General features: G+C 44.0%; 1 protein-coding gene across 6 annotated transcripts in view; it reads right to left on the bottom strand.

The window, feature by feature from the left end:
* Positions 1 to 19,639: 19,639 nt before the first annotated feature.
* STXBP5 (syntaxin binding protein 5) overlaps positions 19,640 to 23,843 on the bottom strand; it is a 131,701-nt gene continuing 127,497 nt past the window's right edge. For all 6 annotated transcript variants that reach the window (XM_024551946.3, XM_045188881.2, XM_045188883.2 and 3 more), the window contains one exon: positions 19,640 to 23,790. In XM_024551946.3, coding sequence (XP_024407714.1) covers positions 23,749 to 23,790 — 42 coding nt within the window. In that variant the 3' untranslated portion in view covers positions 19,640 to 23,748. The remainder of the gene's footprint in view (positions 23,791 to 23,843) is intronic.

The following is a 23,843-nucleotide window of genomic DNA, read 5'->3' as shown; positions in this document are numbered from 1 at the left end:
ATATTAAGAACCCATCTTTTGGGGAAAATGTTTTGCTTTGGGGAGCTGACGTTTTTCCTGGTAGAAAGTTGCCGAAGAGGTGGTGAATTTGCTGAATAGCCACATTATGTTCTCATCCCCAAAGACACACTTCCACACCCGAGATTCCTCCTTAAAGAGTCTCCTTCTGGGGAGTGTAATCACTTGGCTAATTGTCACTTCATTCAACATATGTAAAGTCTTAAAATATACAACAGAAACTTATACAATAGAAAAGACTGACTTCCTGCTCCTCTTTTCATGTATTTTGAGTTATATTCTAATAAAGACTGATCATTCGGTAAACTCCCCATGTCTGGATTCATAAAAATGTGCACGAACACGCTCACAGCACAGACCTTGCAGGGAACAGCGTGGTGCGAAGTGTGGCTTGTCTGTAATTACCCGAACATGGTCATCTTTCATTAGTTACTGATAGATTAGGCAGGATGGCAAAAGTCTGGACTAATTTCCCCAAAAGATGGATGGCAAGAGCCCCTTGCCAAAGACATTCTCCAGCCTGTCTTCCAGGCTGCTCCAGCCTGGCTGTGTGTCAGGAGACACACTTAAAAATCAGATGCTGCGGGTTTGGGGTGGGACTCATATCTGAATTTCTCCAAGGTCCAAAAGGTGATTCTGTCCGTGGTTAGGGTTTCGAAACCACTGTTGTAGTAAATGAGTTTGTGAATTATTCTATCCTGCTAAAGAGATAAGCCTGTGTTCAGTTGTCAGCGTCTCTCATAGATCACACATGACATGATTTGACAAGTGTGTCATGGACCAGAGAAAAGGCGTAAATAATTTCCCTGGGGTTATAAATATGCGAATGTCAAAGCCACGGCCAGAATTCACAGTCTCTGAATTTCCAGCCCGCTTTATGAGTAAGGCCTGCTGTCGTCCTTCATCCCATCTCTGATACAGTCAAGTGAAATCAGGGCAAAGCAAAAAAAAAAAAAAAAAGAACCCCTTGGATGGGTGTGTTTTAAGTGTTCTTCAGTAAGTTTTAGAGTCCAAGTTCAGGGTCCTGAGTGTGATGGTACCTTTTAAATTTGAGTCATATTGCAAATAATGGAACCATGAATTTAAAATAATTACAAAACACTTAGAAGTCTAAACTCTGAAGAGACACCCAAGCTTGATAATGAAGTAAAAATGTCCATAGAAAAGTACACACCTTAAGTCTCATGCCTGGATACAATTACTAGGCCCCAAAACAAAAATGGCAATAGTTCTGTCAAGAAGGATGATGTTAAAGGAAAGAAGTTCACTAGTTAAGTGAAGCAAGTCCACTTTAATGAAAGCAAGAATGACTATTGTCCCCACTGCTAATAGGAGTAACCAATGCACCAAACTCGTGGCTGTGGGCTATACTTATACATCGACATTTCCGCATGCCTTGTATGTGTACAAACACAGAATCTGCATCCAACTGTGTTGGTAAGAATAGAGCAGAACAATTTTAAATTTCATTATGAAACAAAGTTAAAGCTATCAAAGTGCTTTGAGCTTGGTGGCGAGGGGCACAGAGCTGGCAGAGTGGACCCTCAGTCTGGGGACTTGGGGTTCTGACCCAGCAGAAGTGAAAGCACCAGTAGTCACTGGAGCCAAGAAGGGTCTGAAGGGTCCACCTGGTCCAGAGTGAAGGCTCAGTCCCTGGGGTCTGGCAATGAGGGGGATCCAGAGCGATTTCCTGAGGCAAGGGTAAAGTGAGAGAGGGAGGGCCTCCCCAAAGTTCTCCCACTGCACCTTCAAATCCACGTGTTTCAGGCCCAGTCCCTAGGGTGTGGGGTACAGGGGTGGATTTGGGGAGGGAAAGGGGCTGCCCTCAGGCCAGGGACCAGCCTAGCTAGTTGGGCAAAGAGGGAGGGGGGGACAACTTGTCTGGATCAACCAGCTCCCAGCCTGTGGGGTGGAAGGATGGGGGTGGGGCTTGGAGTGGGTGAAAACCATGTGCTGGAAGAGGCTCTTGAACTCCCCTCTGGCGGTCCCTGATGGGAAGAAAGACACATTTACAACCAGGGGGGAAGGAAATGTATTAGGGGTGGGCTGGGGATGGGGGAGACAGGTTCTTAAAAGAGCAGGCTTTCAGCGGGCCCAGAAAGAGGAGGAGTGGAAAAGTGCAAAGCGTACATCCCTGGGGGAGGAGGGACCCGGCTGGAAAGGAGTGGGGAAGGCTGCCGGCCATAAGCTGGGGATGTGCTATGAAGGGACCACATGTATTTTAACACTATTCTAGGCATTGTGGGCCAAATATAAGTAGCACAAACTTTATACTGTAAGGAATAATCCTTGACTTTAGGAAGTTTTCCTTTTAAAATACAATTAAGTATTACACGTGTGGTTCAGTCCCATCGTGAGCTTAAGCTGCATGCATGCTCAGCTTCAAACCCAGTTAGGACTTTGGAAGATGAGGAAGGTATTTCCCTCAGGGGCCCTGTCAGCAAGAGGGACCAATGCACCATGTAACAACGAACTTATCCTGAAAGAAGAATCAGTCACAGCCTTGAAACTCGGGGTGGAGGGTCAGAACACACAACTTCATGCCCCACCGAGTGTTCAGGTCTCACACCTGGGTGGGGGGGTGAGGGCTCTGGCTCTGGGAATGACCTCTGGGGCCGTCTTGGGCAAACCTCTGGGAAGTGCAGAAACCAGGCATGGCCAGCAGAGGGCCAGCCTGGGGGCACAGGCAGCTGTGGGAACCCTGCCAGGCCAGGGGCTGTGATAAATTCACACCAGTTTCTCCTGCCTTCTGGGACAGTCTCACGGTGGACACTCTCACAGTGGACACTCTCACATCACAGTGCACAGTCTCACAGTAAGTGTCATCATAGGGAACTAGAACAGATGCATGGGCCGGGGGCTGGAAGGGGTGTGGTGGGTGTCAGAGAGCATGTGCACAGGCGGACAGGCAAGGTGACCCCTAAAAATATCTTTTGGGCTTTTTTGAAAGGGAGGTTGGAAATCCTACAGTTGCAGGAAAGAATAGTGTAGGGTACACGGAGGCAGTCTGGCTTCCTCACCCAGGTGTCTGGGGAACTAAGGGGAGCAGTGTTCCCATAGCCTTGAAGGGGCCTGATAACTAGTGTTCTCATAGCCTTGAGACTGGGTCCGATAAACTGTTCCCGTAACAAGAAGAGGGCTCGCATGTGCAGAATTATGCTACATTATATAATTCTCTGGCTTGAAGTCAGCTTTGTTAGCCTCCAGTACTTAAGTAGGTAGGGACTCCCTGCTGGGTGCCATGACATGTGCCACATAAGGGGACAGGTGACATGCAGTATGACACACATGGACATGCAGGGAGACATGCAGTTTGCAGCATGCATGGCTCGCCCACCCGTGAATAAAGGCATGTCAAGCATCCCCACGGCTCTGTGAATATTCTTCCGTCCGCCCAAAACTAGAGCAGACCTGCCCGGCCTTGACGGGCTGCAGCACAGACTGAGACACACAGAGAATGCTTTTCCCTTAACCTGGCATTACCAGGGCTGCCCGTCCTGCTAAGCTTGGGTGCCACCAGAAACAGAACGGGAAGGAGTAAAAAGCTGACCTAGGCAGATGTTATGAAAAATAAGTAGAAATTTGGATTAGAGGAAGGTGCAGAGGAGAGTATTCAAAGCAAGCGGAATTGCCTAATGCAAAGGCTCTCAAAGGGCAGTACCCGGACCAGCAGAAGCGTAACCGGGGAACGTGGTAAAAGTGCGGATCAGTGGATCCTGCCCCAAATTCACTGAATTAGAAACACTGGGGACGGGGCCCAGCCCCTGGTGGCCTAACAGGCCCTCCAGGTGACTGTGATGTGCAGGAAAGCTCGAGATCCCCAGGCGCAGCCTGAGGCCTCGATTCCCAAATGTCGACATGTGCTTTGACCTACTGGAGTCTCCTGGAAACTGTAAAGGGTGGACTCCCGAACCATGCCAGGGCATCTGTAGCTCAGAAGGTTAGAGCTGAGCAATTCAGATTTTTAAAAAAATTACCAGCTGATTCTGTTAAGTGTTAAAGTTTAAAAATGATTATCTTGCTAAGACAATGAGGCCAAACTGAAGGGAACGATGTGGCCTCATTATAGAAAGGCTCATTTACCAAGTTGTGGAGACAGCCTACACCCAGACTGAGGATATGGGTCTAGCAGTCAGACAGGCTGGGGCTGAATTCCAAGAACTACTATGAATCCAAGCGCCCTTATCTGTAAAATGAAAATAAAAATAGGCCTACCTCAAGGCATTGCTATAAAGATTGAGGTGATGCATTCAAACCTCTTCGCACAGCGCTTGGCTCGCTGTAATGCTGTGACCGTGGTAACAGAATACTCTTTTCAAATGAGACTGGATATTAGGAGGTGGTCAAATTAAGAAAGACATTGAAAGTTTCAGGTTGTGTGGAGGTTGTATTAGTCAGAGTTCTCCAGAGAAACAGAACCAATAAGGTATCTTTTTCAACCAATTAAGTATAGTCCATACCACCCTGAACCAGCTCAATCTCTCCTAAATATATGAAGTATATGTAAATATATATACACAGATATAAATATATAGAGATAGATAGATATCTATACATGCCCTCCAGGTGACTGTGCCCTGTGCTAAAAGAGAGAGAGAGAGAGAGAGAGAGAGAGAGAGAGAGAGAGAGAGAGAGAGAGAGATCATTACAAGGAACCGGCTCACGTGGCTGTGGAGGCTGCAGAATCCCTAGATCTGAGGTCCGCGAGCTGGAGCCCCAGGAGGGCTGCTGCTTTAAAGACTCAGGCCAGGAGAAGACCACGCCCCCCTCACACCGCAGCCAGGCCGGCAAAGTTTCCTCCTACTCAGCCTTTGTGGTCTACCCACATCTTCGATTGACCAAATGAGGCCCACCCTTGTTGGGACGGCCAATGTTCTTTCCTCAGCCTGCCTATTCAAATGTTAATCTCATCCAGAGAAGTCCTCATGCACACCCAGAACAATTTTTGACCAAATATCTGGGCTCCCCATAGACCAGTGACGTTGACACCTAAAACTGACCATGTCAGAGGCATCTGACCTGAGCTGAGCCATGGGCTATTTGGGGCAGATGAGTGATGTATAGATGACACCTGTGTCAAGAAAGGTGTTGCGTTAATTGAAATCAAAACAAAAACTCAACAGTTAGTAGAATGCAAGTGTACTTTACGTATATTCATTTAAAAACACACTTTCAATTATAAAATCATGCATTTCTGTGAGAGAGGCTGAAGTGCAATGTAGTATTCGACAAGTGCAGTATTCGGTTGGACCTCAATCAGACTAGGGGCGAAGCACAATTTCTGCATTTGGCTCTGTGGGCAGCTCTGTTAGAAAGAGGCCCATCCATCAGCAGGAGGAACGCAGGAAGTCAACAGAGCCGGGTCTCTGCTGAGAGATTGGAGGGCTGGACAGTTTATAGCAGATGTAAGAATCACAAAGAGGCACAGTCAGACACTAAAATGCATCTAATAAAGGAAATATTTTCAAAGGAACAGATGTCACCCCTGAAGACAAATGAAGATTGTATACGTTTATGGAATGAGGTTTATAGAAACATTTGTCTTCATTTGTTATCTGGACCTTGTGAAATACTTTTCATTACCGTTTGCTTCTAAATAGTCCGGGTGCCTTACTGTTCATGAAGCACATCCTTAAGTTAAAATGACATTTAGCTTTACGGGGATTTTTAGGGAAGTTAAGAATTCTTCCCTTCCCCCAAAGAAATACAAATCTATCCATTGGTAAAAAGATTTCTAAAACTGTAAATTTGAGAGTTGGACTTTGCTGTAAATATTAGAAATAAAGCACCAGAAAAGGTCGTCAGGCCTTATCACCAGCTTCTTTGATGGATGGAGAAGTTAAGTCCACAGGCCGTGACCGGGAATGGCCATAGCTGCCCAGCTAGACAGTGAGTGAGGAAACACCTTTTTCCGATTCTTACTCCTTTCCTCTTTCCACTGTTCCTTTCACAAGGCCCCGGGGAATCCAGCGAGTGTGCTCACGTGGCAGGCATGGTCTCGATGTTTTCCCACACATTTTCTCATTTGGTCTTTATAGCAGCCCTTGAAATAGGTGTGGTTAGGATTTTCGATCCCCTTTTATCCACGAGCAAAGTGGAGCCTCAGAGAGAGAAATAATTTGTTCGTGGACGCACAGAGCTAGAGAGATGTCCAACCCTGACGCAGTCGGTTCTCTTGACGTCGATTCTAGGGGTCCAGAGAGTGAGAGAAACAGCTGCTCTCGGGGACAGACTTAGATTTCTTCACCTCTTCTTAATGGTAGCGTGCACTAGTTTTTTCCAGTGTTGAGTTGTGAATAAAGCCCTTCATTTTTTGCATAACCAATGGTGGGTTTTTACAAATATTTGAACTAAGTAATTGTGGTGACAAGAATGTTGACAATAGACTGGGATCCTCAAAACACTTGGACTGCCCAGCTGTTTTGTGACCGGCCAGCGACCCAGACAGAGACGGTAAGGGTGGCAATGAAGGATGTTGACAAGGACACTTGAAATACAAACGAAAGTACCAACATTTATTTTCAGCTGTGTGGCATCGTGATGTCATTTTTCCCCTCCATTTTTGCCCAATTTAATTTTATTTACTTTTTAAAAATCACAGAGGAATAATGCTTGCCACAAGGGACTATGAAGAATCGTCACGTCCAGTCCAGAGTGCCCACAACCTTCTCCAGGCTCCTACAGGTGGGGCTCGTGCAGGCGCTTGTTTTTGTCCACGCGGACTTGTGCTGCGTCCTTTTCTCCATGATTCGCTTCTTGTGTCTGAAATTTTTCGGCAGGCATTCCCACAGGTTCATCTCAGGCGTGCATCTCTTTTTCAGGCTGGTTTCTTTGTAAACACATATTCCATATGAATGGAATATTACTGTGTGTGTGTGTTTTGAAAGTTAAGCCTCTCCGTTTCCTTTTTTGTCCCCCTACTCCTTTTCTGCTTCTTTATTCCAAAACCAAGGACTCTCAGCTGTGCTAACAAATGAATCACTTCATTCAGTCGATGTGCTTCTCACATAACACATTGTATCACATCAGGTCTGGGCTGCACCCTTTTTTCACAGTTTAACATCTCTGAAACTTTGGTGTGTCTTGCATTCTTAGACTTAGTGAAATATGGTATATATATATACCTTATATACAATATATGTACATATATACACATATTATATTTGGGGGTGGTTTTTCTTACTCTTTGCTCTACAAAAAATGAGATCGTCTTTTACATTCTTTTCTACATATTGTTCTTTTACTTTGTAGAATCCCTCTAAGAAAAGTGATTACGTCTAATCCTTTTAAAACGTGTATTTTAAATATTCAGTGTGCCTCCAGTGATGGTTATCTGTCTTATTCCTAGTCCTTTTTTAAAAATCCTGCATCAAAGGTATTTTAATAGACATACTTGTTCATATACCTTACGTGCTTGGTGCTTTATTTCCCCCGGGATAGATTCCAAGAAGCGATATTTCCAGTTTGAACGGTGTTACATTTGTTTTATTCTAGTAGCATTATCAGGTTACTTTTCATAACGGCAGTAGCAATTTATTCCTGCTCTGGATAGTCGTGGCTGCACAACAGCCCCCCCCCCCGCCCCCCGCGAATCTCAGTCTGCCCGGAGACAACGCCAGTCTATTACTGTGCTCCGGAACCTGCAGTTGGAGTGGAATTCAGTGGCGGGGGTGGGTTTTTCGATCTGCGTGTATCTGGGACCACAGCTGGGGTGATCTGCATGTCTGGGGGCTACACTGCTGAGGGCTAGCCAGACCCCTCTCCTTTCCCACGTCCTCTCAGGGCCTCTCCTGGTCATCTCCAGAATAGAGGTCTGTCCGGCGTGGCCGTCTGGGGGATCAGGCGGAGGCCGCAGGGCTCTTCGTAACCTCGCATTTGGAACCGCTTTCAGTCTCATCCTCCGCATTCTGTTTGCTAAGCAACTCACTGAACGTCCGCCCGGAGTCAAGAGGAGGAGGAGCGAATCGTTCACAAATCTCATCGGCAGTGAACAGAGTACTTATTTCTGTATCTTTCTCAGCCTGGAATCTTGTCATTTCTTACACGTTCTGTCAATTTGACAAGTTAAAACTGACAAGTGATTGTTACTTTTATAATTCCCTTGAGTTTAGGTAAAGATGAGCATCTTCTTATGTAGTCCTTGGCTGCCTGAATCACTACCTCTATGAAATGCCTATTCATATATTTGCATGAGTTTTTAAGCATTATTTTCTTAATAATTAATAGGAACTTCTTGTACATTAGACATGTCACTTTTTGTCTTGTCCTACATGTTACAAATGCTTATGTATACTTAACATCGTGACTTTGTTTTCTGGTGACTAGGTATTGAGGGTGGAGCCACTGTGAGTGGGGTTAAGGTTCTTGTAAAAGAGACCCCTCCTTGCTCCCTCGACCCTCCCCCACCGGGGCCCAGCAGGAGCCGGCAGTCTGTGCCCCAGAAGAGAGCCTGTACCAGCACCCCACCATGCCAGGGCCTGATGCCTGACTTCCCAGCCTCCAGAGCCATCGGAAATAAATTTCTGTTGTTTATAAGCCTCTCTGTCTGTGATATTTTTTTCTAGAGCAGCCCAAACAGACTAATGCACTTACCTTCTCACAGGAGAGAGACAAACAACTTAACAATGAAGAAGAATGAACTTGGCATTTTTAAGAAAAAAGGAAGAAGACCAATGCGACTCGGGCACAGTAAGTGAAGAATGAAGTAGTTCAGAGGAGAGAAGCAGTAGGCAGGGGTCAGACTGTGAATAGTCTTGTAGGTCTCAGTATGGGACCTTATTTTAAGTGTTACGGGAATCCATGAGATGCTTTAAGCAGGGAGTAGAACAGTTGTGTTTACCTAGGACAGCGCATTGGCTGCTGTGTGGAGAACAAACTGCAGAGAGGGGAGAGTGGAGGCGAGGAGGCCAATCAGGGTTGGAGGGGGCTGAAGGTGGAGGTGGGAGGGGGGCCTCGGTGGAGAGGGAGGGAAGAGGACAGGCTGCGTGGACTGTGGGGCGGAAGTGGCAGCACTCGCTCATGGTTTGGATGGAAGGGGAGGGGGAAGGTTTCCCCACTCAGCTGTGAAATGGGGGTGTACCTGGAGAGGCGTGGCATGGGGTGAGGAGCGTCTGATTTGAATGTCGAGATGGGAGAGTGTGGTTATGGGCAACCGATAATGACCCAGGAGAGAGAGAGAGAAATGGATGCAGGAGGGAGAGGGGAAAACTGGAGGCAAATCCTTGAGGTGGTGGAAGAAATGGAATCGGGTGCACAAGTGGGGAGGTGGCCCAGCTGGAGCCTGAGGGCTCCTAATGTGACAGAGGGCACAGCAGGGGACACGTGTGAGATGCAGGTAGGCTGGTCAATTGGTGGCAAGACAGTGAGGGAGTTCTCATCTAATTATTTCTTATTTTCAAGGAAGTAAGGAGACAAGCAAGATGCCCATCCATCCTGAGGCCCTTAGGTGCTGGGAATAATGAAGGGGAAAAGGTAGCTTCTGCAGAGGGTTGCAGTGGGAAGTGTCATCAGGGCACATTTAGGGCAGCAAAGTGAAGGACAGGAACCCACTGAAGAGCGGGGACATTTGCTAAATAATGGTGAGATTTAGGGACACAGCGGAGGGGTTGGGAAGGTGTGTGTGTGTTGGGTGGGATGCATAGGGAAAGAATGGGGACCACCTGTGGGGACAGAGCCCTGTTGGTGATGGAGCCCCGGCTCTGTCACCGTGTGGCCCCAGAGGTAGAAGAGGAAGGCTGGAGTGATGGAGTGGCCCTGAGAGTGTCTCAGGAAGACAGACCTGTGGCGCAGCTCCTGTCCAGCTGTGGGGCCACTGGACAAAACTCCCCCTCTGGAGGCACGGCCTCCTCGGTGCTCACCAGGCCACGCGATCATCCTCATTGCCAGGATGCCTGGCCTCCCGGCACTCATGGTGCAGCCGCACAGCCTCCTGGGGGTTCTGGGCATCTCAAGTAGGATGAGATGGAACCTTGTCTGCAGTCCTTTCCACTCCTAGAATTCTGGACACTAAGAAATCGTTTGCTGAAGGATCGGCTGTGTGCAGTCTGAAATACGGCACCGAGTGTCTAGAGCAGGAGGCGAGCTTGAATGTAACATCCCTAAATCACCCCCAAATCACTCCCCCATCTGTAGAAAAATCGTCTTCCACAAAACAGGTTCCTCATGCGATGAAGGTTGGGGCAGCTGCTGTAGAGGACTACCAGTAGAGTTTAAACATATCCACATCTTGGAATACTTAAAACTCCATCTGTGAATATAAAAACTGTTACGGAGGCAGGGTTGTAGGATGGAAAGACCACGGGACGGGGTGGAACCATGTAAGTTCTGTGTTTAAATCTCAACCCTGCCCCTTACCAACGAGGCAACCCTGGACAAGTCACAAACCTCTTTCCTTAGACCTCCAGCCTCCCCATCCATTGAGTAGTTTATCTGTGGTAATGTCCTCAAGTGTTAGGTGAGGACATTACAATGCACCTGGCCCCTAATCAAGGGGAGTTGCCTTTCCTTCTCTCTTCTGAACATGGAAATCTCAAGAAACATCTGCTAAAAACAGGAGAGAAATCAAGAACAGGTCCCACAGAAGAAATAACTTAAAAAGAAAGCCATGGAACGTTCTGACAGGAGTTTGAAAGGGAAAGGGCCGCGGGGGGGGGGGGGGGGGGGACGGGCAGGGTCGGGGGATGAGTGATGGGCCCAGGGAAGCGTGAAGGGAGAGACAGCGGAGAGGTCACTGCGCAGAGGAAGCTGAACGTCCACCTCGAGTTCAGACCAGGGCCGTTCATTGCGGAAAGTGAAATTGAAGCGGACCCACACAGGACATTAAGGCTGGAGGGACCCATGCGAGAAAGGGAGGGCCCCGCAGGATAAAGAGGCTTGTTCAAAGTCGGAGTGCCGCCTGCACGGGGAAGGGTTAGGAGCGAGCACAACTCCCGGGTGCGTGCGGTTGAAGATGCCTGGCCGTCCACTCAGGGCAGAGAAGGGCCAGGGGGCTGCAGGCGGCTTCCAGCGGAACTGCCGCAGTGAACTGAATTGATGATGTTGTCTGAGCCTGATTAAACGTTCCAGTAGTCGATCGCAATAGTAGGCCTGGCGCATGATTTCTAGTCCATCTTTAAAGAACGAGAGAGAAACCCGATCACGATTGCTCCCGGACTTCCCCCAGTCGTCACTGCACCGCAGGCCGTGGTCACAGTTTGGGAGCTCAGTAGAGGAGGGCCAGCGTGTGCAGGCTTCCCTCCCGCCCCACAGTGGGAACGCGCGCTGGAGGCAGGATCTCTGAGCTTCGCCACCCTGGCTCTGCGCCCCAGGCGGCACGCAGGGATGTGCCGCGCGGGTACCGCCAGAGGGAAGACAGATGTCACGGCTGTTGGGGAATAAGTATTAGAACCGCGAAGGTGACCAGGAGACCAGGCCTCGGCATCCTGCAGAAGCCCAGGGTGTCCACAGAGAACTCCACCGGGGAACTCTTGGTGTTTTAATAGAAGGATCGCTTTAAGCAAAAGAGCACCAACCCACGCAATAGCACGCCGCTTTGCTCTCCTGCACATCTGTGGGGGCAGCCACGACACTGCCCTCTGCAGTCAGGGCTCTGGACGGCAGGGAAGCGTTAGCACTTTTGCACCTTTGAAGTGGCAGCCCCCCAGGGACGCCCGAGCCTCACGTCAAAAGGCTGATTCTGAAACTCGGCGCGAGGTGGCTAACAGGACAGGAAAGAGTAAGGTCTGGGTGGGAGAAGAGAAACCTGTGCTGAGTATAGAGCGGAGGCCAATGACACATCTAAGTCAGAGAATGACCTGCACCCTGGGCCTGAGGACCCGCCGGAACCTGCCCTTCGGGGCAGCGCAAAGGGAGGAAAGGAGCCATTGCTTCCACGCGCTGGGCGCTTCAGTGGCACGAGCGGCGTCAGGCCCCCTTTTCCGCATTAGAACCCCCCCACCCCCGGAGGCGGCGCGTGCAGAACGCCCGCGCTGCGCAGACCCAGGGAGGAGAGGTCAGGAGGAGGCCTGCGGGGCAGTTTCTGGGGAGTCCCCCCTGTCTTCAAATGGACCCACGTTAGAAGCAGGGAAAACGGTGGGTGTGCTAAGAAGGTCGCGTGCTCTGCTCGTGCGCTCCCCCTGGACAGGTGTGACGTCCTCTTGGAGAATGAACTCTTTTTGATTATGGAATATCCTTCTTGTTCCTTGGTATAGTCTTTGCTCTGGGTCTTCACACCAGCACGAGATGCCCGGTTCTTAGTTTACCCATTTACAATTCCCACCTTCCTTTAGAGTTTCAAGGGAACATTTTAAGTCTTTCCATGTGAAACTGTTTCAGAGACTAATGACAAAAAAGACAGTAAGAGACATAAGACTGAAATGATCTCTTGTGGATTATAGTATTCTCGTTTTTAATCTAAAAAGCTGCATTGCAACGTTCTTCTCTGAGAACGTAAAGAGCGGCCATGAAATAGACTGAGAATCTCACTGCTCACCTCTCACCACCCTTGGACTCGCGGGGCCCTGCCGATTCCGCTCTCCCTTCCGACTCACCCATCCGACTCGGGGCTTGTTTACCATGCAGGCAATCTCGTTTAAATTAAACACAGCATTAAATATAGACACGCTGTATGAAATATAAAGTATTATAGAGTTAATAATAAGCTTTCAGAAATCAGTCAAGTTTTCAGAACTGCCAGAAACATAAAAGCCTTCATAGAAAATATTAGTCCCTTTCAAATAAAGAAAACATTTTATATTTTATATTTATGGAGAAATTTCTAAAGCAATACCAGCAGCTACTGAATAGGTATGACAGGAATAGAGATATATTGAAATTTAGATGGAATGTGAAATATATAACAATTTATGTGCATATCCCATAATCAAAAGGTACATATGAAAGTGTATGCATAGGTACAAATACATATTTGTACACACACTCCTAACTGGCCTCCCTTTTTCCTGATGTATATAAAATGCATATTTCGTAGTTATACAAATGCATAAATGTGAAATGTGCATTACATATTTAAACGTATGCAGAAGTTTTCACATCTACTTTTTCATATATATGACAGCTCTTGAGTTTTATCACTTTAGTAACCAATGTTAATTAGCATCTCCTACTTGACAGGTATGCCACACACTCAGGTTACAAAGCTGGAGATGACAGTCTCTCTTCTCGAGGAACTCTTCGTCTAGAGAGGAAACAGGTGCTTGAACAACTAGCTGGATGGACCACACTGTGTTGAGGTCCCAACTAGAGGTGGGGGGAAATGGCGGTTGTAGCTGAGAGGAGCAAGCAATTAATTACTCCTGTGAGCAGGGAAGGCTTCCAAGGGAAAAATGACATTTCAGCTTGGCAATGGAGCTTTAGTGGGATTTGTCTCAGCTAAGAAAACGACGAAGGGCATTCCAAACATGAATGAGAGCGTGGAGAATCACCCCCACGTGCTGTTGGGGCAGGAGGGAAGTGAGGGAAATGAGGGAGGTGGCTTTGGAATGGTACCTGGTACCAGAATAACAGAATGTGGAAGGTAGGCCATTGAGTAAGTCCAATTAATACATGGAGTTTTACTACAGGTTGTTGGCAGAGCCTTTGAAAAGTTTAAACAGAGAACAGCTTCACTGGAGAGGGAATAAAGTAACTGGAGAGAGAGGCAACTGAACACGGGAGGCAGTTGGGAGTACGGTCAGTGGTAAATGTGCTGAAGCAGAGGCGGCCCCTGAGCAGGAAAGAAAGAAAAAGCATAAAGTTGGGAGTCACCTGTGAGGGGTTAGATGTGGGCGTGGAGAAAGAAGCCGCTTAATAAATGTCTGTGATGGGGCGATGGTTCTGTGTGTTCAGTGACGCCTTTCCTCACCCCACATGCGAAACGCCTTGTTTTCTCCTGAGCAGGTAGGTGGCAAAGGCACTTCACTGTCCTTGTCCTCAGGTTGCTACGGGAGAAACGGACGGACAGAAGAATGTCACCTTCACTGGATGTAAACTCCAGGGCAGAGTCTTGGTCTTGTCTGCTTGTCTCTTTCCAGTACTCAGAACAGACTCTGACACATCCCGGTGTGCAATGAAGGTCTGCTGAACAAAAACACAAGCTGATATTTGAAATTCAGAACAGAATTTTGGAGCTCATGCCCTTCACAGTCGCTTTGAGGCAAAAGGGCAGCTTAGGTTTCCTCATCAGGAGCTGAGGTTCTGGCCTGAGCAGGAGGCACAGGGAATGGTCTCGTCCTGTCTGTACACAGGGCTGATCCTCTTACAGGCTGGGGTGGAGAAAGAGCACAGGGCCTGATACTGACACCTTCAGGAATTTTGCTGCAAGGAGCGTGGGGGAAGGAAGGAACTCAGGGGAAGCGTGGGGGCCGAGGGGAGGGCAGGGTGAGCCTCCATTCCCTTGTGGAGTTCAGAGGTCCTCGCAAGGTGATGGCGTGATCGTAGAGGTGCCCGGATGGTACAGTCGGAGAGAGCTCCCACGTGTCCAGCAACCCAGAGACACAGGACAGCGTCTTACCTGAAACTCGGGAAGAGCAGAGCTTGGGCCATTCGTTCTTCTTCATGCCTGTCTGGGAGCCAGAGTCTAAGGGGAGAGAGGGGAGAGCACACGAGGTTTGGGCATCTTCAAGTCTGCAGAGAGTATGCGGCGATAAACAACTCAGAAGCCAAAGGGCGATGAGAAGTGTTTTGGAGGTTGTGAGTTAGATTCCTAAATTCAGGCAATTTTTATAGTTTTTATGAATATTTTATAAATGATTTGTGATAAATCCATTAACTATACTACGACTGAACAGCAATAAGTATTGACTCTCTTCACCAGAGAGAAACCATTAACAGTTATAAATTTGAATGCATGTACTCAAAAATAATTGGCAGGCACTGGGATTGTCATTCTATTTTGAAGGCAACTACGCTTTAATTTTAATAAGATCTTCCATCTTGATGATAGTTGGCAGGAAATGCCTCCCCAATTGGCTCCCTGGAGTTACACATCACAAAGGTGCCTAACAATGAACCAACAGTCCCTTACTGAGTTTCGGTTGTCAGAGGGAGTGAACTTTCCAATAGCCTCACTGGTGGTAAGGTTATGCAATGGGACGTTATGAATGGATTCTACCTCAAAGAGTGTTTGTTAGGAGAACCACATCGGGTATTAAGATTCGTGAGCATCAGGCACAAATACACAAAGTCCTGAGTATGTCATCCACTCTGACTAGTTCAAAAGCATGGATTAAATTACAAACGAATATGAGCACATGAGAGGAATTAATGAAACTATAACTAAAGAAAAAACCCAACTAGCTTGTAAGTAGTCTAGACTTCTTTTCCATGCTTTCTTATATACATCATGGCATGTGACTTTTGTAGATATTTTTGACAGGCCCCCTGGAGGGGAACAGATGCTGGTATTCTTCTCTGGGCCAATGGCTCATGCGGCAGAGGGTGGAGGTGAGGACTAGCTAGAAGGGGAGCGAGGTCAGAAGGAGAGATCGCTCCATTGGGGGTGTTTTGGAAAACTGTGTGGATTTTTTTTGTTCTAATGTGTGACCTTAGAATTTATATATTTAAATATTTTTTTAAAATTATAAATCACGCTCATTTCACATCTCTGGTATATTAAAGCATATCAAGCTTTAAAAATGCTCATATATTATCTATAAATTTTATTAGGTGATAGCAGAGAAAACATCCAAAGTATCTGTGATGTAAAGGGGAAACCGGTCCCAAGGCCTTGCTCCAGATCAGGATTCTCAGAGCCTGGGCTGTGGACCAGCCCCTTCTGTGCCAACTTGTTACAAACACCAATTCTTGGGCCCTCACTCCAGACTTCCTGAGTAGTGAACTCTGGGGGTGTGGCCCAGCAGTCAGAGTTTTAACAAGGTTTCCAGGAGATTCTGTGCTCAAGTGTGAGAACCACTGCACAGACTAATGGTAACTGTAGTCACATATTGTTAGAGGAATGTGAAGGATTACAGTTTCTAAAATGTGCTCTCCTAAGTTTTACACCCACACAATGCTAACGGTTCCTTGGACTCTTTGAACTTGGAAGTGAAATCATCGTCTGGTTAAATGTCCCAGTGGAAGTGTGAGGCTGGACCAGGGGCTGCCAGCGCAGTGCCTCCTCTCTCATCACACGGGCAGTGCCAACGCTAACAATCTCTGCTCAGCACAGGTGTTCTGGATATTAAATTGTTTTTGCTTTATTTGCTGAGATTTTGAAGGTCTGGAGTTTACAACAATGAGTAGAGATTGCATTACTGTTTATAAAATTTACAAATCCACTCAATATTTAGGGAGACCTGAGAAACTAAGAATTATAATATCCACCCCCACCCCAAACTTGCAAAGAAACGTGTTTGGTTTAAATGATCATTATTAAAGAGTAAAGAGATTTAGGGAGAGACATCAGGGATGGAGACAGAACTGAAATGGAGGGAGGCGCGAGGGAAAGAGATGAGGAAGTGGGGAAGACAGATTCGGAGATGAAGTCAGCGCAGGAGAGAAGCAGAGGTCTCCTGTTTGGGAGGAGACACACATGCCCCCAGTTTGCAGTAGTAACGCTGTTGGCCACCGTCCCTCAGAATACCTGCAGGGCAGGTTACTTTAGGTCTGCCACAGATGCAATCTGCAACAGACAAGGAAATAAAGAACTTGAGTTTGGCATTTAAATGAAATCCTCACACTTGTTTACTTTCCTTTGCTGGTGACATTTCCTGTATTACCTCGCACTTTGTTTTCATTAATGAAATGTCTTACTCTTACGTTGTTTTTAAAGGTAGTTATGAAAGTCTGCAGGGGTTTTGTTTTTTAAAGATTTTACTTCTTTTAGAGAGAGGAAGGGAGGGAGGGAAACATCAACTTGTAGTTGCCTCTTGCGTAACCCCTACTGGGGACCTGGCCCACAACCCAGGCATGTGCCCTGACTGGGAATTGAACTGGTAACCCTTTGGTTCCCAGGCCGGCACTCAATCCACTGAGCCACACCAGCCAAGGGAGGTTTTATTTTTTAAAATCATATAAAATTAAATGTGAATGAAGCTAAAGGTTTGAATATTACCATTAAGTTTTGAGTGAATAGAAGATGTTAGACAAGTAAAAATTGAAAAAAAGACTTAGAATAAGTTTTTTCTTTAAAAGACCATGTTTTACAAAAAAATTTAAAAAGTATATTAATATACAAGGCATGCTATTTTTTAAATGGGAAAAAATCAAAATTTGCCAATCGATGTTAAGTTACAATGACAAATATATGTCTAAAACAGTGGGTCTACTGTCCCATTTACACAGAACACACCCTAATTGTTTCTTTGGAAAGCTACGGAAGCATGCTGACAATCCCTAGGCTTTTAAATGTTTATCACTTTACGCCTGTATTTTCTAGAAAAATACTAAAATTTCTTCTGACAATGAACCAGGTCACTGCACCAAATGACCTACATCATTGTACAACACATAGGAGGGTATTTGGTCTGTTCCATATCTAAGAGTTCAGTAACTTTCTAGGTAAAAAGTATCTAACATGAAGATTAACCTTTGCAAAGTCTGGTTTTCCCTCCGCACAGGGCGCTGTCAGCGCTTGGCTAATGCTCAGACCGCTGAGACATGACTGCCTCCGTGTGGGCGGTGGTATTATTACACAGATCTCAACACCAAATAAACCTTCGACTGAATGAGAATGACCATGTTCTTTATTCTGAAATGCAACGAAACTCTGCTTTAAGTTACATGATTTTAGACCAGTTAATGGGATGTTCACTTTTGGGACCAGCGATTGGACGCTGATACTGGTGGTATTAACTAGCAATTATCTACAGCCTTGCTGCTCCAAGTATGTTCCGTAGACCAGAGGGTCTGTATTACTTGGGAGCTTATTCGAGATGCAGACAGAGCCCACCGCGGATGCCCTGAACCTGCATGTGCACCCCCCAAGGTGCTCAGGGGCTACCTCTTTACACTACAGGCCAAGCCAGGCAGTGTTCATACACAGTGTCTCTGTGACTCTTACCCCCTACTGGGCTTCCACCCAATGCAGGGGCAGGTGACTTTCACCAAAAAGACCAGATATTAAGAAAAATAGATCTTGTCTTACTTGAATTACTTGATTAACTTGATTTTCCTTTTGCTTAGGTTAAACTAATGGGTTACTTCCACAATTCAGAGAAAAAAAATTAAAATAAATCCTCCAGAAAAAAGGGCTTATTTAGTTTCAGGAGAGATTAGAGTATTTTATTTTTGCCCAATCAGAGCCCTTCAGCATAAAGAGACATTCATATACATATATATGAACATTTTCCAGAAACATTAATTTATAGTACATTTTTAAAATACCAGCTTCATGGTATTTATTTACAAAAATATTTCATTACCTAATTTTAAACCTTTTGCTGTGATGACAGTTTGTAAAGTACAGGAATGCAAAATAACTACAAAGTTTAACACATTTTTAGTGTTTGCAATAGTGCTTTTTGGATGTTTTTTAAAATGAAATAGTACACAGAGATGGGCTATTTTTTTTTTAAACCGTACTTAAAATGCATATTCCAGCAATCACCTTTGAGATAGTTACTGGACTGAGCAAGATAGATATCAAAATAAGTAAGTACAGTGCAGCCACGGGACACTACCTGCACGCACAGCTTCCGGTATGCACAAGCTAGAGCTCTATACCCAGCATGCTGGCCCCTGCGTGAGGGGAACACTGAATCTTGCTCTGTTTAGTATTGTTTTGGTGATGCATTCACAATGAACCAAGAGGATAACTAGAAAGCAAAATGTTTTTCTGGTTCTAACTACCATGTTAAGCAGAGGTCACACCTAAAGTATCACAGTACCATTTATTTACAAAAAAAGGTAATTAAAAAATTTAAAACATGATTTACCCTCTTTGCATTGTTTCCTATTGGTATGAGTCTGTCGTCAACTCCTTACATTGTCTTCAGGTGAAGCAAAGTTTAAACAACACAAAACACATAGCAGAAGGGTTTTTTTAAAAATGAAACTCCCAAATAAATAGGATTCCATTGCCATTAGCCTATATCCATTGGAAATGCCTGAGCAGAACAACCTACAATACTGATTTATTTACATGTCATACATTATAAAATTTAGCTTCAACTATGAACCTCATCGTGAAATACTGGCAAAACTGACATTCATGATTTTTCTGATTTAGAGTGTAATAAAAAGAGCAATTAAATGTAGCCCTGGACTACTGTACTCAACGTGTAAAGTGAATTGTCTAATAATTTTAGACTGTATTAATAACTGAAGAGAGCAATGTTATAACCCTGATAATTGGGAAGTTATTAAAACTATTTAATTCAGCCAAGAAAGGTAAGCTGAAGTTTTCCCTTTAATTTTTGTTGTTGTTACAACTATTTTCTGCCCAGGGACCTTTAAAATGTCTGTGGCAGTAGTGAGATCGTTACTATTCACAGGAAAAATAATCCCCATAGCACTTTACAAGAAATTAGTTGGAGTGATGAAACATATAATCAACAAAAGCTGTAAATAGCATCTTCACATTCATTTTTAAATTAAAAGTAATTATGGGCATAAATCTCAATCCAAGAGAACAAAGACCCTAAATGGGAAAAGGAAAAAAAAAAAAGACATAAGATACAGGAGTGCTCTTTTTCAAACTAAATAAAGATTAAAAATTCTAGGAATATTGATCAAGTATCAAACTGATAAGGAACAAATTCTATAAACTACAAAATAAAAACCTTCATTGACAAAAATACATAAACTCTGTTTTCATTTTTGGAAATTTATTTTTAAAAAAGGTAGAAGAAAATACCTGGAAAACTATTTTAAATATATATATTTTAAAACAATAGGTAAGGTAGGCATCCAACAGCAAGCTGCAGCTATTGAGAAAGATTTTGCAATGACTGTTGTGGGTGTTTTCCCCAAAATAAGATTAATATTTGAAAATGCTCAATAGAGGGTTTTAAAACCATAGTAATATCATCTTTCCTGTCACGTGAGAAGACTTCTGAATGATGTATGATACTTTAAAATTAATTGTATCTCGATATGAGATACCAGTATTTCTTATTATAAGCGTAAAACATAACTTTTTGTATGGATAATATACATACTTTTTAAGTACTTTGACTTAAACTTAACAAATTCACCATTTTTAAAATTAAAGAGTACATTTATAAAAATTCCATTTTAAAACTAAAAGTATATTCTCTAGCAGTATGTATAAATATAACATGTTACTGTATGATCTGAAAACAAATCTGAAAGTGTTGCAGAAATTGAAAACCTAGAACACTGAAACACACAGCAAATGATTTTATTACACTTTATGCTTGAAAAGGATATAAAAACCTATTAAAGGTTTTAAAACTATGATCAGTTTGATTGTTTCAGGTGCAGCTAGCAGCATAGTCATGATTTTGGTATGTTTTATACATATGTATCACTTGATCTGAACTGAGCAATGTGGATTAAATGATGATAAAAAGTTTTCATTACCTAAAAAAGTGCAGAAAAAATTCAAGTTTAAAGTTCAGTGCTCTTTAGTTTGAAAAACCAAATAAACAAAATCCCAGAAGTCAAAATGTAAAATAAATCTTTGCCACAAAAAATTTACCTTTGGATATAGCTTTTCTAATGTCACATGAGAAAATGCCTCAAGCAAAACGTATATGGAATATAGAACTCAGGGTAAAACTTTGAACTCCGTGGTGTCTTCCACACGTGTCTCCTTTCCTCGGCTGCCTCCCCACCACCCCTTGTAACCTAAAAGTATGTAACACTTTCAGACTTGTTTAAAACACTCACAATAGCTACATGAAATAACTTCGGCGGTACCTACAGTTAAGAAGTTCTAAGCAAAAGAAAGGCTTCTTTCTTTAAAGCACTGCACTTACTGAAACTAATATACTACACAGAACATGGACAAGTAGCAGCATTTTTTCACATCCATACAAAAGTCAAATTAAGTTAGCAATAGCTCAGTTTTATATCCATAACCATTTCTGGAAACTTTGTACAATTGAAATGCAAACCAAGGGGATTATGATGATGGCTATAATACACAGAATCTGTCAGAATATAAGACTTCAATTAACTTTCTAAGCAAATACATATGGAGTTTAGTCTGAAGAGAGAAATAACATGGGTATGTGATACACAGAAGGAAACCCCTTCCTATTCACAAACTGCTAATCGATGAGTACTTCAATGATTTTAGAGCCAAAGACAAATGCGAGGAAGCACACATCATCTTTCGTTTTTCTAATATTTTCTATTTTGACTTTTTTGGTTTGTTTTCCTGAAATCTTGGCCTGCTGGTGACTGTTTCTGCATTTAGAAAGAAGAAAAATAGAGATGCTATCTCTCAAATTACAATAAATTCCCTGGGTTAGTTATTCCTGCAGACTGTCTCTTATCTACAGACTGAATCAAGTATAACTTCGAGAAGTTTATTTCCTATTTTCAAAAATACTTCAAGCTTTCTAATCCTAAGTTTCTAGTGTGCTGTGCATAATTTGTAGATTAATTTAAAAATGAAATAAGATAACCCAAAATACTGATTTAAAATTTTCTTATAAAATCCATCTCAGGTAAACGTATCTACTTCTCTATTTGAAAATAATTACAAGATTGGTTCATTTTATATACAACAGGAAAAATGACGGTAAAAAATGAAGTGGACACACAATTAACACAACATGGCAAATTAAATAATTACAGCTAATATGCCCTTCCACATGAATGGGTAATCAACCAATATATTACTTTATTTAGTGCTTCTCAACTTCAAATCTGTAACTATACCTTTAAAAAAGGGCCTAATACTTCCTGGGACATAGGGAACGACAGGTTTATTAGAGTATACAATACAAATTAAGCCATTTGTAAATGGCTGAATGTTCACCATACAACTGACATTAATGAAACAGAAATATGTTATTAATAGATACCTTCTACAAATTCAAAAACTTTTGAAAAGTACTGTATTTTTAAAATATTTCTTTTGGCTTTATCAGTGATCTCTATCACATATAGTTAGTCCCTCTCTAATGACATTAAAGAAAACTTCAATGTAAACGTTTGCATCCGTAGTGCACGTTATAAAATGTAAACAAAAAGGCTTCATTGATGGGGAGAGTGAAGAGGAAAGATGCGTGACATTAAGGTGTCCTGCATGCACACACCTGTAATGATCAGCCGGAACAGAAAAACCACCGCCGCATCTGTTACCGAGTTGTGCTCTAATTGTCTCCACGGAAACAAGAAAATGGTTTTAAACACCCTTTTATAGAAGACAGTATTTAAATTTCATTAAGTGTAATGCTTCTATTTTGCTCTTCCTCTGTCGCTTTAATAACAATCAGTAATAACCTCAGACGCCTGTGTTGCGAGATTACTTATTTCCAAGGTCTACCGAGTTCTCTTTCCTGTCTGCAATGCTATTTTAGGAACCAATCATTTACTGTCCTCTGATGGTCTCATTTGCATTATATTCCAATACAGAAATAATTTAGTTACAAAAATGCACGTATTTTCCTTTCCTTTGGCTTCTTGAAACCTTGAAAGGACATGTACAGACGTTTAGAAATTTCTACGGAAAGTATTTCGCAGGTCATCAGACGAGACTTACACAGATGACCGCTGACAGGAGATGCTTGTGGGTTCCATGCGGCAGCAAGTGCGCTAACATTGAACTGGCTCATCACCTGAGTGCGCTGCGTACTGGAATTGTTGGCAGATCAAGGGCATTTTAAAAAGGGAACTGAGCACTTTACTGAAATAATGAAACGATTTTTAAGCAATTTTAATTAAATAATGCAAAGGTACATTTGGTTAAACATTTTATAAAAACTCAAGCAAAATCAGAAACTTGGCCAATTTCAACATTTCTACAAATTTAACCGGTAACTGGTTTGGGCATATCCACCGGGAGCTGAATTAAGGGGAACAAGGACAAGGGACACTGAAGTACTCTCCTCACCACAACGGAGGGTTTCCTCACTTCCCACTCTGCACAGTCACTGCGCGGAAACTCCCCGAACGATGAGCAGTTCAGTCATGCTCTACACTTTTCTTTTCAATGAAAAGTGATGGATCGCCTTGTTTTGCTTTTGACAAAATATGGACTAAACACAAGTATACAAGAACAAGAATCCAAGAGTAGCCCATACACAAGTCAACCATGTGTATGTTTTTATTGTTTAAAGCCCACCATTCAGCGTGTCCGTCTAAAGGTATGGTAACAAAGAGTCTGTTCCTTTTTCACTAATGACACGGATGAGCAGTCAATGGAAGGCAGGGGAAGCCCAGGACAGCTGTGTGTCGTCCGGTCAATGGGACAAACAGAACGTTCCAGCTTCGGCACTTCTGACGTCAGCCTCTCCCTCGGAGGTCGAGCACTGGTGGCGCAGACACACGGCACAGATCGTCTGGCATGTGAAAGTTCAAACAGGACTGACCCAGGGAGAGTCCCCGCCGTGTCCCTCGACATCCCGCTTCCTTTCTTCGTCTGTGACGTGTGGCCTGCGTGGCTTCCGAATGGTCATGTCACAGCTGGCACCCGCCACACGGCGAGCGTGTGTGAGCACTCCTCAGCTAAAGCCACAGGACTGAGGTAAAACAGTGCATGGTTGTGCTAGGAAAGAACAGCAGCATCCAGTGATGAGCATCCTTCAATGTTAACTTTCCTAAAGTAAAATCAATGAAATAAAAAAGGAAAATTATTTTCCTTTTGGCTGAAGTTGGACTGAGTTGGATTTCTGGGGGTCAGAACTGGTACCACTTCTTATCTTTGTATTTCAACATCATCTAAAGGAGAGAAAACATGGAAAACATGTTTTAAAAATGACAGAACAATAATA

Source organism: Desmodus rotundus, chromosome 11, assembly GCF_022682495.2.
Source record: "Desmodus rotundus isolate HL8 chromosome 11, HLdesRot8A.1, whole genome shotgun sequence".
Classification (NCBI taxonomy): domain Eukaryota; kingdom Metazoa; phylum Chordata; class Mammalia; order Chiroptera; family Phyllostomidae; genus Desmodus; species Desmodus rotundus.
This window is presented reverse-complemented; position numbering and strand designations above follow the sequence as displayed.